At 40.1% G+C, this 13,469-nt stretch overlaps 1 protein-coding gene across 3 annotated transcripts in view; it reads left to right on the top strand.

Moving 5' to 3' along the window:
* The window catches only part of cpne3 (copine III), a 140,640-nt gene that overhangs the window by 66,688 nt on the left and 60,483 nt on the right, over positions 1-13,469 (top strand). For all 3 annotated transcript variants that reach the window (XM_051929269.1, XM_051929270.1, XM_051929272.1), the window contains exons 5-7: positions 4,962-5,033; positions 6,743-6,823; positions 8,177-8,266. In XM_051929269.1, coding sequence (XP_051785229.1) covers positions 4,962-5,033; positions 6,743-6,823; positions 8,177-8,266 — 243 coding nt within the window. The remainder of the gene's footprint in view (positions 1-4,961; positions 5,034-6,742; positions 6,824-8,176; positions 8,267-13,469) is intronic.

The raw sequence follows: 13,469 nt of genomic DNA, 5'->3' as shown, positions 1-13,469 counted from the left end.
CTGGTCAGATGAGACTAAAGTTGAACTTTTTGGCCATCATGGGAAATGCCATGTGTGGTGCAAACTTGGCACTTTTCATCACCCTGAGAACACCATTCCGACTCTGAAACATGGTAGTGGCAGCACTAGGACAGGAAAACTGGTCAGGATTGAAGGAAAGATGGGTGGCACTATATACAGGGCAATTCTTGAGGAACACCTGTTTGAGTCTGCTGGAGATTTGAGACTGAGATGAAGATTCAACTTCCAGCAGGACAATGAATGACCCCTAACATATTGCTAAAGTGACACTGAAGTGCTTTAAGGGCAAACATAAACATGTTTTGGAATGGCCTTGTCAAAGCCCAGATCTCAATCCAGTGGAGAATCTCTGGTGTGACTTGAAGATGGCTGTACACCATGCAGCCCACTGAACTTGAAGGAGTTGGAGCAGTTTGGCCTCGAGAAGTGGGTGAAAGTCCCACTGGTGAGCTGTGCTAAGATAATAGAGACATTCACCAGGAGACTTACAGCTGAAATTGCTACCAGAGTGGTCTCTACAAAGTATTGACTGGGGGGTGAATACCTATGCACACTCAGGATTTGTTTTTTTTTTTTTTTGTCTTCTATTGTGACACAAACAATAATTAAAATATTTTGCACCTTCAAAGTGAAAGGTGTGTTTTGTAAATGTAATGGTGCTGACCCTCCCAAAAATCAATTTTAACTCCAGGATATAATGCAACAAAACAGGACAGACACCGAGGTACACAAGGTACTGTATCTGAACACTGACATAGACACATATATTAAAGATGGCACCTATCTAAACACCCAAGGACACCGTACAGATAATAAAATCATAAAACCAACAAAAACCTATGCATGTACACATACACATACAGTCATATGAAAAAGTTTGGAAACCCCTCTCAGCTTGCATAATAATTGACTCTCCTTTCAACAAAAAAGATAACAGTGGTATGTCTTTCATTTCCTAGGAGTACTGGGGTGTTTTCCAAACAAAGATTTTTAGTGACGCAGTATTTAGTTATGTGAAATTAAATCAAATGTGAAAAACTGGCTGTGCACAAATGTGGGTCCCCTTGTCATTGTGCTGATTTGAATGCCTGTCACTGCTCAATGCTGATTGGTTGGTTGATGAGCTCATTAAGCCTTGAACTTCATAGACAGGTGTGTCCCATCATGAGATATAAAGGTATTTAAGGTGGTCAATTACAAGTTGGGCTTCCTTCCCTTTGACTCTCCTCTGAAGAGTGACAGCATGGGATCCTCAAAGCAACTCTCCAAAGATCTGAAAACAAAGATTGTTGAGTCTCCTGGTTTAGGGGAAGGCTACAAAAAGCCATCTCAGAGGTTTAAACTGTCAGTTTCAACTGTAAGGAATGGAATCAGGAAATGGAAGGCCACAGGCACAGTTGCTGGTCCGGCAGGCCAAGAGAAATACAGGAGCGGCATATGAGCAGGATTGTGAGAATGGTTACAGACAACCCACAGATCACCTCCAAAGACCTGCAAGAACATCTGGCTGCAGATGGTGTATCTGTACATCGTTCTACAATTCAGTGCAATTTGCACAAAGAACATCTGTATGGCAGGGCGATGAGAAAGAAGCCCTTTCTGCAGTCACGCCACAAACAGAGTCGCTTGTTGTATGCAAATACTTGTTTAGACAAGCCAGATTCATTTTGGAACAAAGTGCTTTGGACTGATGAGACAAAAATGGAGTTATTTGGTCAGAACAAAAAGCGCTTTGCATGGCAGAAGAAGAACACCGTATTCCAAGAGAAACACCTGCTACCTACTGTCAAATTTGGTGGAAGTTCCATCATGCTGTATGGCTGTGTGGCTAGTTCAGGGACTGGGGCCCTTGTTAAAGTCGAGGGTCAGATGAATTTAACCCAATATCAACAAATTCTTCAGGATAATGTTCAAGCATCAGTCACAAAGTTGAAGTTACACAGCGGTTGGATATTCCAACAAGACAATGACCCAAAACACAGTTGGAAATCTACAAAGGCATTCATGCAGAGGGAGAAGTACAATGTTCTGGAATGGCCGTCACAGTCCCCTGACTTGAATATCATCGACAATCTATGGGATGATTTGAAGCAGGCTGTCCATGCTTGGCAGCCATCAGATTTAACCGAACTGGAGAGATTTTATATGAAGAATGGTCAACAAGACATCCATCCAGAATCCAGACACTCATCAAAGGCTATAGGTGGACAACGTCTACAGGCTGTTAGATTTGCAAAAGGAGGCTTAACTAAGTATTTATGCCCTATCTCTGTTGGCGTGCCCACATTTATGCACCTGTCTAATTTTGTTATGAAGCATATTGCATATTTTCTGTTAATCCAATAAACTTAATGTCTCTGCTGAAATCCTACTGTGTCCATAAGGCATGTCAGATATTAAAAGGAAGTTGCTACTTTAAAAGCTTAGCCAATGAGAAACAAAAATCCAAAGAATTAAGAGGGGTTCCCAAACTTTTTCATATGACTGTACATACACATACATACACATAAACTTCTACTCTATGTGTGTGTATATATATATATATATATATATATATATATATATATATATATATATATATATATATATATATAAAATCCTAAGTCTTAAAGTGCAAAGATTTTATGTGATTTTTTTTGTCACGCTTATTATTATTATTTAATGGGCTTATTTTAAAACCTACATATATATGTTTGTCATCATTCTTTTCAGAATGTATCAGACTTTAATGTGGTGTTGTTAGATTTTCAGATTTTTATTCCGTTTTTAAATTATAAACTAAAAAATATCAAGAACTTGTGTCCAGCGAAACGAGTCTTTGTGCCAAGAAGTTTAACCACGCCCGTGGCCGGAAATAAAAGACAAAGAGTAGGACAGCTGCTGTACAGGCTTTTAAATGTTCGAAGTGCTGTGTGAGATGCAGAGCAAGCAGGTGATCGAGCAAAGTGGAGGTATAAAAAATAAATAAAATGTATTTGTTTCCCATTGTATCACCATTTAAGAGGGGTTTTCAGAGGAGCGACTGCGTCTCCTTGGGGTACGTTCAGCCCCCTCTTCACAACACGAGCAGCAGAGATGTGAAGTGGCTGGCGCATAGTGCGGGGGGGGGGGGTTTGGGGGGTTATGGTGAGGGTGTTGGTGAGCGAAGCTAGCAGGGGGCAAACCCCCTATTATATCTATATCTATGGAACTGAAAATACAGCAATAAGAATACAGCCTAAGGTCATGTAGTGTAAGCTAATCTAAATAGACAAGTCTTAAGACAAGATTTGAAAATCGGTAGGGAATCTGCATCCCGAATGTTTTGTGGTAGTGAGTTCCAGAGATAGGGTGAGAAGCTCAGTCATCCGGGAGGGGCTCAGAGTAGAGCTGCTGCTCCTCCACATCGAGAGGAGTCAGATGAGGTGGCTCGGGCATCTGATGAGGATGCCTCCTGGACGCCTCCCTGGTGAGGTGTTCTGGGCATGTCTAACCGGGAGGAGGCCCCAGGGAAGACCCAGGACACGGTGGAGGGACTATGTCTCCCGGCTGGCCTGGGAATGCCTCAGGATTCTCCCAGAAGAGTTAGTAGAAGTGGCCGGGGAGAGGGAAGTCTGGGCATCTCTGCTCAAGCTGCTGCCCCCGCGACCCGATCTCGGATAAGTGGAAGAGGATGGATGGATGGATGGATGGAGTTCCAGAGACCAGGAGATACATAAATATATAAGCAAGTAGATATGCTAAACAATTTTATGCCCATCTAACTGGCCAGTAGTGATTGTGAATCCACCTTGTCAGTGATGAACATGTCCTCTAGTTACCTGTTCACAATAAACAGCCTAATTGCTGAGGGTACAGATGATTTCTAAAATCTGGAAATTTTTATTGGACATTGTAAGTATCTGTTTAGTGCCACACTCAAAATTAAATATACAATGCAGTGGGTGTGTGTGATTGTTGAGTATTTGATAGAACATTTGAAGAACCAGGGTTTTATATGCTGAAGGTGTTGCATTGATTTTTGTTCCTCCCCAGTGTCCCAAGTTAACTCGGGTCTCTAATCATGCACTGGAGTTTGACTTTGTCTTAGGCATGTTTGTTACTGAAAATGCAGATTTAGGCGAAAGAAAGCACGTTTTGCAGAATAAGTAAATGTATGGAGAATGTGACAGTTCACACTAAAGTCGTCCAATTTAACGCAAGAAAAATGTCCTTTTCTTGATTGAATTGTAACTGGTTATCAATCTCCTCCCCTCAATATTTGTGGGATTTGACATGATTTGCTACTTTGCCTTGGGACCTCTGTCTTTATTTTCCTAAAATCAGTGACTATATCTCTAGTTTTCATTTATTATGAGAAAATCTGAAAAACACAGTTTAGTAATGTCTTCAACATCTCTATCAGAGTACTGACTGGACAGAGTATCAGCCTTTAAGAACCCTACCAGAGCCCTGTTTATAGAAGGTGCAGGCCTGACAATCATTTGTATGTAATTTGTGCAGTACGGGAGACGACACGCAGCCCTGGGGCATTCTGGTATTGAAGGTTTGTGCAGTGGAAACCGTGGTGTTAAATCTCATCTTTTAAAAGACCACTCATTATTATCCATTCATTGTTATCCACATTATCCACTAGTTCAGTTTCTCCTTCCCCTTTGATTTTGCCAAGTTAGTGGAAATGTCCACACCTTTCAATGCTTTCACCAAACTTGAGTCAAAGTGAATTCAGCAGGGAGTACTCTTCACTACACATGACCAAATATGTTTCCATTTGGATATAATAAAGTTTAGCTTTATGTTTTCCACTAGGGTCTGTGTTCTTGATATAACTCCTAATATTTCCAACACCTGGATTAATAAACTTAACTACATTTGTTTCACTAAATTACAACTCTTGCATGCCAGCATAAATCTAAAGTATTGATATTTTTATTAATGTAGCTTTAATTTTTTTCCCCTAGATTTCTGCTGAAGAGGTAAAGGACAACCGTGTAGTGAAATTTGAGATGGAGGCCAGAAATCTTGATAAAAAGGTATGAAGTATACATTTCAGTCCATACTCTAAAACTTTCAGTGCATTTTTGATATTAAGATTTTAATCTAAATAACTGGGATAGAACTTTAGAAATTCATTTGTCCACATTGGGAAATTGGGCTTTTTACAGAAGATCAAGGAATGGCGACCTCATAGAAACAAAGAAATAAAGTTTCAAGAAATAAATACATAAATAGATAAATACACACACACACCACTATGGTCTGAACACACACTAGCATGACTAAAAAGGAAGAAACTCTAAACCAAAAGAAAACTTCACTTGATGTTCCCTGTGAGGTGATGTTCAGATGCATTGCTGTTAGTATAAAGGACTCCCAGTCATGTTTCTGGACACACTTCTGCTGAATGAGTCATTGACTGAATGTCCTCAGTGGTAGTGTGTCATGAAGAGGCTGTGCAGCATTGGTCATAATGGCACTCAGTTTTGTTTTGATTCTCTTCTCCGCTACTACCTCCAGGAGGTCCACAGGGCGTCTTATATCTGAGTTTGTCCTTTTAATTTGCGGATCAATTTGGTGGGCCTCTCCTGAAGTGATGCTACCAGCCCAGCACACCACAGCCTTGAATTAAAGTGGCTTTAGCACAAGGCTACAACATAACAAAATGTAGAAAAACTGAAAAGTCGGAAGACTTTCTGATGGTGCTGTGTGTGGTGTCCTATCAACAAAGCATTTTTGTCACCAGGAAACGCAATAGGGGTTACAAATAATAATAATAATAAGAAGTTCCATTTATTGAGTGCCTTTCACAAACCCAAGGTCGCTTTACATACAGATTAAAAAAAAATTACAAAAGTTCGTAGAAGAGGAAAGTTTTCAGTTCAGATTTAAGAGTGCAGAAAGAGGAGCAAACTCGGAGAGACTGGGGAAGAGAGTTGCAGAGTTGAGGGGCCATAACACTGCCTGCCTGCCCTCCCAGGGTGGAGAGTCTGGTGTGTGGGACAGTCAGGAGATTACTGCACGAAGACCTGAGAGAGCGATAAGGAGTGTAACAAGCTAGGAGCTGAGTGAGGGGCAGGGTTATGTAGGGCTTTGAAGGTGAGAAGCAGAATCTTGAATTTAATCCTTGATGGAACCAGTAACCAGTGAATCTGGGAGAGAGCAGGGGAGACGTGTGGAGTTCTGAATATACTGTAGCTTCTCTATAGATTACGTATAGTTATGGGGGCTTTTGCACAAGTGTCAGAGATTAAACTTTAGCAGTGTGTATTAATAATGCCAGTTTGATTAGTATGGAAAATAAGTCTTTATCATCACCTTGAGATCTTCTTTGCTAATGTTAGAATCAAAGTTGCAGTATTTACTTATGAATTATTTTTCAGAAATAAATCTAGAAAAGTAAGAACCTATTTCTTCATTTTTTGTTTCCTTTATGTCATGTTAAACATGTTTGTGATGTTTAAAACTATTTATCCTCTTGTGGTTTGTTTTTTGATACATTTAAATGTATAAATGCAGGTGGTGTGGCTTAGTGTTTAAGGCTTTGGACTACAAACCCTAAGGTTGTGTTTTCAAATCCCACTACTGACACCACTGTGCAACCATGAGCAAGTCACTTCACTAGCCTGTGCTTCAACTGGAAAAATTAAAGAAATAGAGTCAGTTGTATCTCAAATGTAAATCACCTTGGCTAAATAAGTAAATATAAATGCATTAATCACAAGTAAATGTGTTTTGCTTTCAGGATTTCTTTGGTAAATCAGACCCGTACCTGGAGTTCTACAAGCAAACAGAAACCGGATGGCAGCTGGCACATAGAACAGAGGTAAAGACAGAGTTGAATTAGCAGTGACACTTAGTACATCATGGCTGACATTGTACTGTAATGTATATCACTTCTGAATATTATTGTAGAACAGTGTATATCATCATTTTTTTTTTTTTATCTCTTAAGGCATTTGTTGTGTGGTGGGTGTGACTACGTGCTCTATCAGTGCATACTTCCAAACCATCAACTACAAAAGGAGTATTCCCTAATGAGTTTTATCCTATAGGAATTTACAAAGCAACTCATTTAGAAATTGAGTACTTTACAGTGATGTCAGAATGGATACAAACAATAATGTCAACATAGCTGTGTATTAAAATCTGAACTCCTAAAGGGACATGAGACACAAAAAAGTATATATATATATATATATATATATATATATATATATAATATACAGTATCTCACAAAAGTGAGTACACCCCTCACATTTTTGTAAATATTTTATTATATCTTTTCATGGGACAACACTGAAGATATGACACTTTGATACAATGTAAAGTAGTCCATGTACAGCTTGTATAACAGTGTAAATTTGCTGTCCCCTCAAAATAACTCACAGCCATTAATGTCTAAACCGCTGGCAACAAACGTGAGTATACCACTAAGTGAAAAATAAGGGGTGCAAGGCTTTGTAATAGTTAAGAAAACACCCTTCTTTATCCAAGGAAGTAGTTTGTTTGGATATTTTGGAATATACTTTAATTTATTGAGATGCACCTGTAAGTGAGTGTCCTATAATAGACGTATCCTGTCCTGGTCCCTGAATATGATTATGCAGGCATAAAAATGGGTTATGTGTGAACGTGAATTTGTATTTCAGTAAGAGGCCATTCAGTGTTAGAATGATTCTGAATTTCACACTTGAGAGATTCATAAAGAGAGATACCAAATTAATTTGACTAAGAGATTCAAGTGGCCCCTTCCTTCCTTCTTTGATAATCCATAAAAATTAAACCCCTGCTGTAGTTACTTGTTCATGGCTATCAAATTAAACATGACTTGAAAAATATAATCTTTGTCAGTCTGGGTATGAATAGCACTTTTTGATGGCATTCACTATTGAGTATCACTATGTAAAATGTTGTGTATACCTAGTAAGTAAATAAATATTGATCCAATACAAAAAGTTGAATGGGAAAGACATGCAGGTTATGATTATTACAGTAGCTTTATTAATTCCAAAGGATGTCACAAAGGCACAGTGCCCTTAGGTACAATCTTTTAAGTGCTCAAATTGCCAGCCTTCATTATTTACACATTTTTGTAAGAATGAAGTCTGTTTTGCGTACTCACAACTATAAACCTACGTTTGCCCACACTGTTTCAATCCTTTTGTTTTTTTGGCAGGTCATCAAGAACAATTTAAACCCTGTGTGGAAGCCATTTAAAATAAATTTTCAGTCTCTCTGCGGTGATGACATGGAGAAACCAATCAAGGTATAATCTACAAAACTCTTTACTTTGATCACCTATATGTTTGCATGCTTTACCCATCATAATAATTCGTTTTTATTATTGTGTGAAGTAAGTCTTGATTTTTCAGTGTTTAATACTGATATTTAAGGAGTTGTATTAGAATCTTGTAATGAATTTGTATCATACATGTACTATATATACACTCGCTGGCCATTTTATTAGGTACAGCTGTTCAAATGCTTGTTCAAATGCAAATATCTAATCAGCTAATCACATAGCACCAACTCAGTGCATTTAGGAATGTAGACATTGTTGCGACGACCTGCTGAAGTTCAAACTGAGCATCAGAATGCTGCTGCTGAAGAATGTGAATTTCCCATTGGGATTAATAAAGTATCTATCTATCTATCTATCTATCTATCTATCTATCTATCTATCTATCTATCTATCTATCTATCTATCTATCTATCTATCTATCTATCTATCTATCTATCTATCTATCTATCTATCTATCTATCTATCTATCTATCTATCTATCTATCTATCTATCTATCTATCTATCTATCTATCTATCTATCTATCAGAATGCAGGAGAATGGTGATTTAAGTGATTTTGAAAGTGGCATGGTTGTTGGTGCCAGACGAGCTGCTCTGAGTATTTCAGAAACTGCTGATCTACTGTGATTTTCATGTACAAGCATCTCTAGGGTTTATAGAGAATGGTCTGAAACTGGGAAAATATCCAGTGAGTGACGGTTCTTTGGATGAGAATGCCTTTTTGATGCCAGAGGTCAGAGGAGACTGGCCAGACTGGTTAAAGCTGATAGAAAGGCAACAGGAACTCAAATAAGCATTCGTTACAATCGATGTGTGCAGAAAAGCATCTCTGAATGCACAGCATTTCGAACCTTGAAGCAGATGGGCTACAGCAGCAGGAGAGCACAGCGGTTGCCATTCCTGTCAGCTAAGAACAGGGAACTGAGGCTACAGTTTGCACGGGCTCACCAAAATTGGGCAATAGAAGATTGGGAAAACATTGCCTGGTCTGATGAGTCTCAATTTCTGCTACAACATTTAGAATCTGGTGTCAACATCATGAAAGCATGGATCCATCCTACCTTGTATCAGTGGTTCAGTGTTGGGGCACCTGTAAACAAAGCCCATATAAATTAAACAAAATGTGGGTTATAAACACATTGAAAAGAAAAACCTGTTGCGGACGTGAGTTTCCAAGAAGACAGAGCTTCTGCAGATAAGGACTTCTGGCAGGAAGAATGGGGTCTAGGCAGGTGGACACTGGAAGTGACATTAAAGGTGATAAAGCTGTCAGTGTTGTGGTCTGAAGAGAGAGGAAGAGATAAGGAGTTTGCCAACAGCACCCTCCTGTATTCTGCCGGGAAGTTACCATTATCTGAGCCTCTAAGCTGCTCCAAATGCACATGTGTGTGACAGTATATACAGTAAATAAACTGCTCAAAAAAATGAAAGGAAGACTTTTTAATGAGAGTATAGCATCAAGTCAATGAAACTTGTGGGCTATTATACTGGACAGTTAAGTAGCAGGGGGGCTTGTTCATCAGTTTCAGCTGCTTTGGTGCACTAGAGGGGCCACAATGAGACAACCCCCAAAACAGGAATGAATGGTTTAACAGGTGGAGGGAGGCCACTGACACTTTTCCTTTCTCATCTGTTTTTTCACTCGTTTTTCATTTGGCTACGGTCAGTGTCACTACTGGTAGCATGAGGCCATACCTGAAACCTACAGAGCTATAGAACTTCTCCAGGATGGCAAGCACATCAATGCGTGTCATTGCCAGAAGGTTTGCTGTGTCTCCCAGCACAATCTCAAGGGCATGGAGGAGATTCCAGGAGACAGACAGGCAGTTCCTCTAGGAGAGCTGGACAGGGCCCTTCGTAGAAGGTCCTTAACCCATCAGCAGGACCCATCGTATCTTCTCCTTTGGGCAAGGAGGAACAGAATGAGCACTGGCAGAGCCTACAAAATGATCTCCAGCAGGCAGGCAGGCCACTGGTGTGAATGTCTTTGACCAAACAATCAGAAACAGACTTCATGAAGGTGGCCTGAGGGCCCGATATCCTCTAGTGGGCCCCGTGGAGCTCGATTGGCATTTGCCATAGAATAGCAGAATCAACAGGTCCACCACTGGCGCCCTGTGCTTTTCACAGATGACAGATGTGAAAGGGTCTGTGGAAGCCGTAGAGAACGTTATGCTGCCTGTAACATTGTTCAGCATGACTGGTTTGGTGGTGGGTCAGTGTTGGTCTGGGGAGGCATATCCATGGAGGGATGCACAAACCTCTGCAGGCTAGACAACGGCACCTTGACTGCCATTAGGAATCGGGATGAAGTTCTTGGACTCATTATTAGACCCTATGCTGGTGCAGTGGCTCCTGGTGCACGATAATGCCCGGCCTCACGTGGCGAGAGGATGAAGGAGTTGATCCCATTGACTGAACACCCCCAACCAAAGATTACCTGCCTGACCTCAATCCGATAGAACACTTCTGGGTGTGACATTATGTTTCAGTCCATCTGACGACGCCATCTTGCACCTCCGACTGTCCAGGACCTCAGTGATGCCCTGGCCCAGATCTAGGAGGAGATCCCCCAGGACACCATCCGTCATCTCATTAGGATATTGTCAGACATTCATACAAGCACATGGGGGCCATACAAACTACTGAGTACGAGTTGGAGTTGCTGCAATGAAATTTTGGCAAAATGGACTCACCTGCCTGCCGCATCATTTTGTCCCTTTGAATTTCGGGGTGTCTTTGAATTCAGCCGTCTGTCCGTTGATCCTTTTCATTTCCATCAAACGATGCGGGTGCCATCCTTTCATTCCTCACACATCACCATATCAGTCCATCAGCAGAGATAGCCAGCAGGATTCTTTTTCCCATTGAGATCTGATGTGTTTTCAGAGTGTTTCTTTAATTTTTTTGAGCAGTTTATATTTATATACTGATATAAACACTGCAGTTCAGGATTATATATCTAGATGTTCCTACATAATGCACATATATTTTTATTTTGCTCTTTCACCACAAATAAACTCCACAAATACTGAAATTATAATAGTCTGATATCATTCCCTTTTGTAATTTGTACATGTTTCATATGATTACTTTAAGTATCATTTTGCCATCATTTTGAGGACTTTTTTGTTCAAAGAAACTGTGTGTAGCCTAGTTTTATGTATGAATATATTTAGAGCTGTAAGACTTAAGATCTTGTAATTGTTAATTTTTGACATTTTTGTTGTTTTGTATAAATACTCTGCAGTTTTTTAGGTTTTGCATGCCGCCCTTTTCTTTCAGATGCACTGATGCGAAAATAAATCAAAAGGTAAAGGCAATTTGAAAATTAGGTGATAACTGCAACAGATATAAGCTGATGCCATGCAGCACATTCACAATATCTTGTAGTTAATTCAAACACGCAGCACTCTTCATTAAGTAATTTGAAGCCAAGGTGAACGGGATTGCGCCATTGTTGAGCAATGTGCCATGGTGAGATTTCTTTAAGCAGAAGGAGTGAAGTCTGCTGAAATTTCCCAAAGGCTTTTGGCTCAGGTATGGAACTGAAAACTAGCAGGACTCGACTAAAAGCTTATGAGTGGGTAACAAGGTTTAAAGCAGGTAGAACAAGTGTAATTGATGAAGCTCAATCTGTTCGACCATCAACATTGCACATGTAAGCCCACATCAACAAGGTGAATGCCTTCATCGGAGAAGACAAACGGATTATGTTGTCACATAATCATTATGTTGCACATTTGGATATCAGCAATGGATCTGCAAATGCCTTAGTGCAAGAAGACTTAGGGTACCATAAAGTTTACGCAAGATGGCTACCTAAACAGCTTACTGATCTTCTAATGAATTTAGAGATCCCATAGCATGATTCTGCCAGCACCATAGGATTGTATTAGGCAGGTGATGAGCAGTGTCTGGTCTTCACTTGACTTCATCCTCATTACCATCATCATACTAATTAATTACATTTATATAGCAATTTTCTTACTACTCAAAGTGATTTAAATAGACAAGAGGATTAAGTTAAAGGACTAAAGGATGAACTTTAGAACAGGTCATCCACCTGAAGCGCTAAGCATGTTTGAGCCTGGCCACAACTTGGATGGGAGACCATCCAGGAAAAGCTTGGATTGCTGCTGGAAGAGGTCAACAGGTCTGAATGTGGATCCTTATGCCCAAATGCAGTGACGGGGACACTGTGCTGTAAACATGGTGCTGTCCTTCGGATGAGACGTAAAATCAACGTCCTGACTGTCTATGGTCATTAGAGATCCCAGGCAATCCTTTGTAAACAGTAGGATGCAATCTGATGTCCTGACTAAATTTCCCACCACGTCCTGGTCATTCTGGTACCCTGATCATCCCCTGTCTCTATTTGGCTATCTCTCTCTCACCCTTTCACCACCTAACAGCTAATGTGTGGTGAGCATACTGGTGCAATAATGGCTGCCATTGCCTCATCCAGGTGGATGCTGCACATTAGTGGGGGTTGAAGTGACACCTCACACCCCATGTAAAGCTGCTTTTAATAATGAGATAATATTATTATTATAGAAAAACACACATCAGAAATTTTTCAGCTAGAGCTGAAAGCGCTAAATGTGGCTGGTTAGTAAAGACGGCCTGAGTTATGATTAAATTACGCTATTAACCGTTTTGGCCCTTGATTTTGTGAGATATTCTACCTTTGGGGTGTCTAGGAAGCTCAAAAACGAAAAAAAAAACAAAAATAATATCACTATTATTACACAATAGCTGGCAAATACTTCAGTCTTCTTGAGGAAATAAAATTGAAAGTGCAGCTACTTACAGTATATGTGGTGTGTACAGTCCAGAAGCGTTCATTTTCACTTCCGTGTTTCATGGACTGTTTGCCAGTCTCTCCAGTCTGCGCTAATAGTAGCATGCCCGGGATTTATGTACTAGTAATAGGATGTCAGAGCTGAAAGGGTTAAGGCATTGGTTGGGCCTGCATCATTTCTATCATTGAGTAATCCCGCCACAGAGTTTCCAAAACTTTCAAAGAGTGATCCCTGTCTGCTCTGCTCTGTGCATTGCTGGTGTTTCTTCTTGATTGTTGTGGTGCCTACACCAGAATGTTAACCTCTGCTTCTAGTACTGAGCCCATAAATCAGGCACCAGAATATGATATCCATCTTTTTAT

The sequence above is a fragment of the Erpetoichthys calabaricus genome, chromosome 6, assembly GCF_900747795.2.
Source record: "Erpetoichthys calabaricus chromosome 6, fErpCal1.3, whole genome shotgun sequence".
NCBI lineage: Eukaryota > Metazoa > Chordata > Cladistia > Polypteriformes > Polypteridae > Erpetoichthys > Erpetoichthys calabaricus.
The sequence above is the reverse complement of the archived record's forward strand: the minus strand, read 5'-3'. Positions and strand labels throughout refer to the sequence as shown.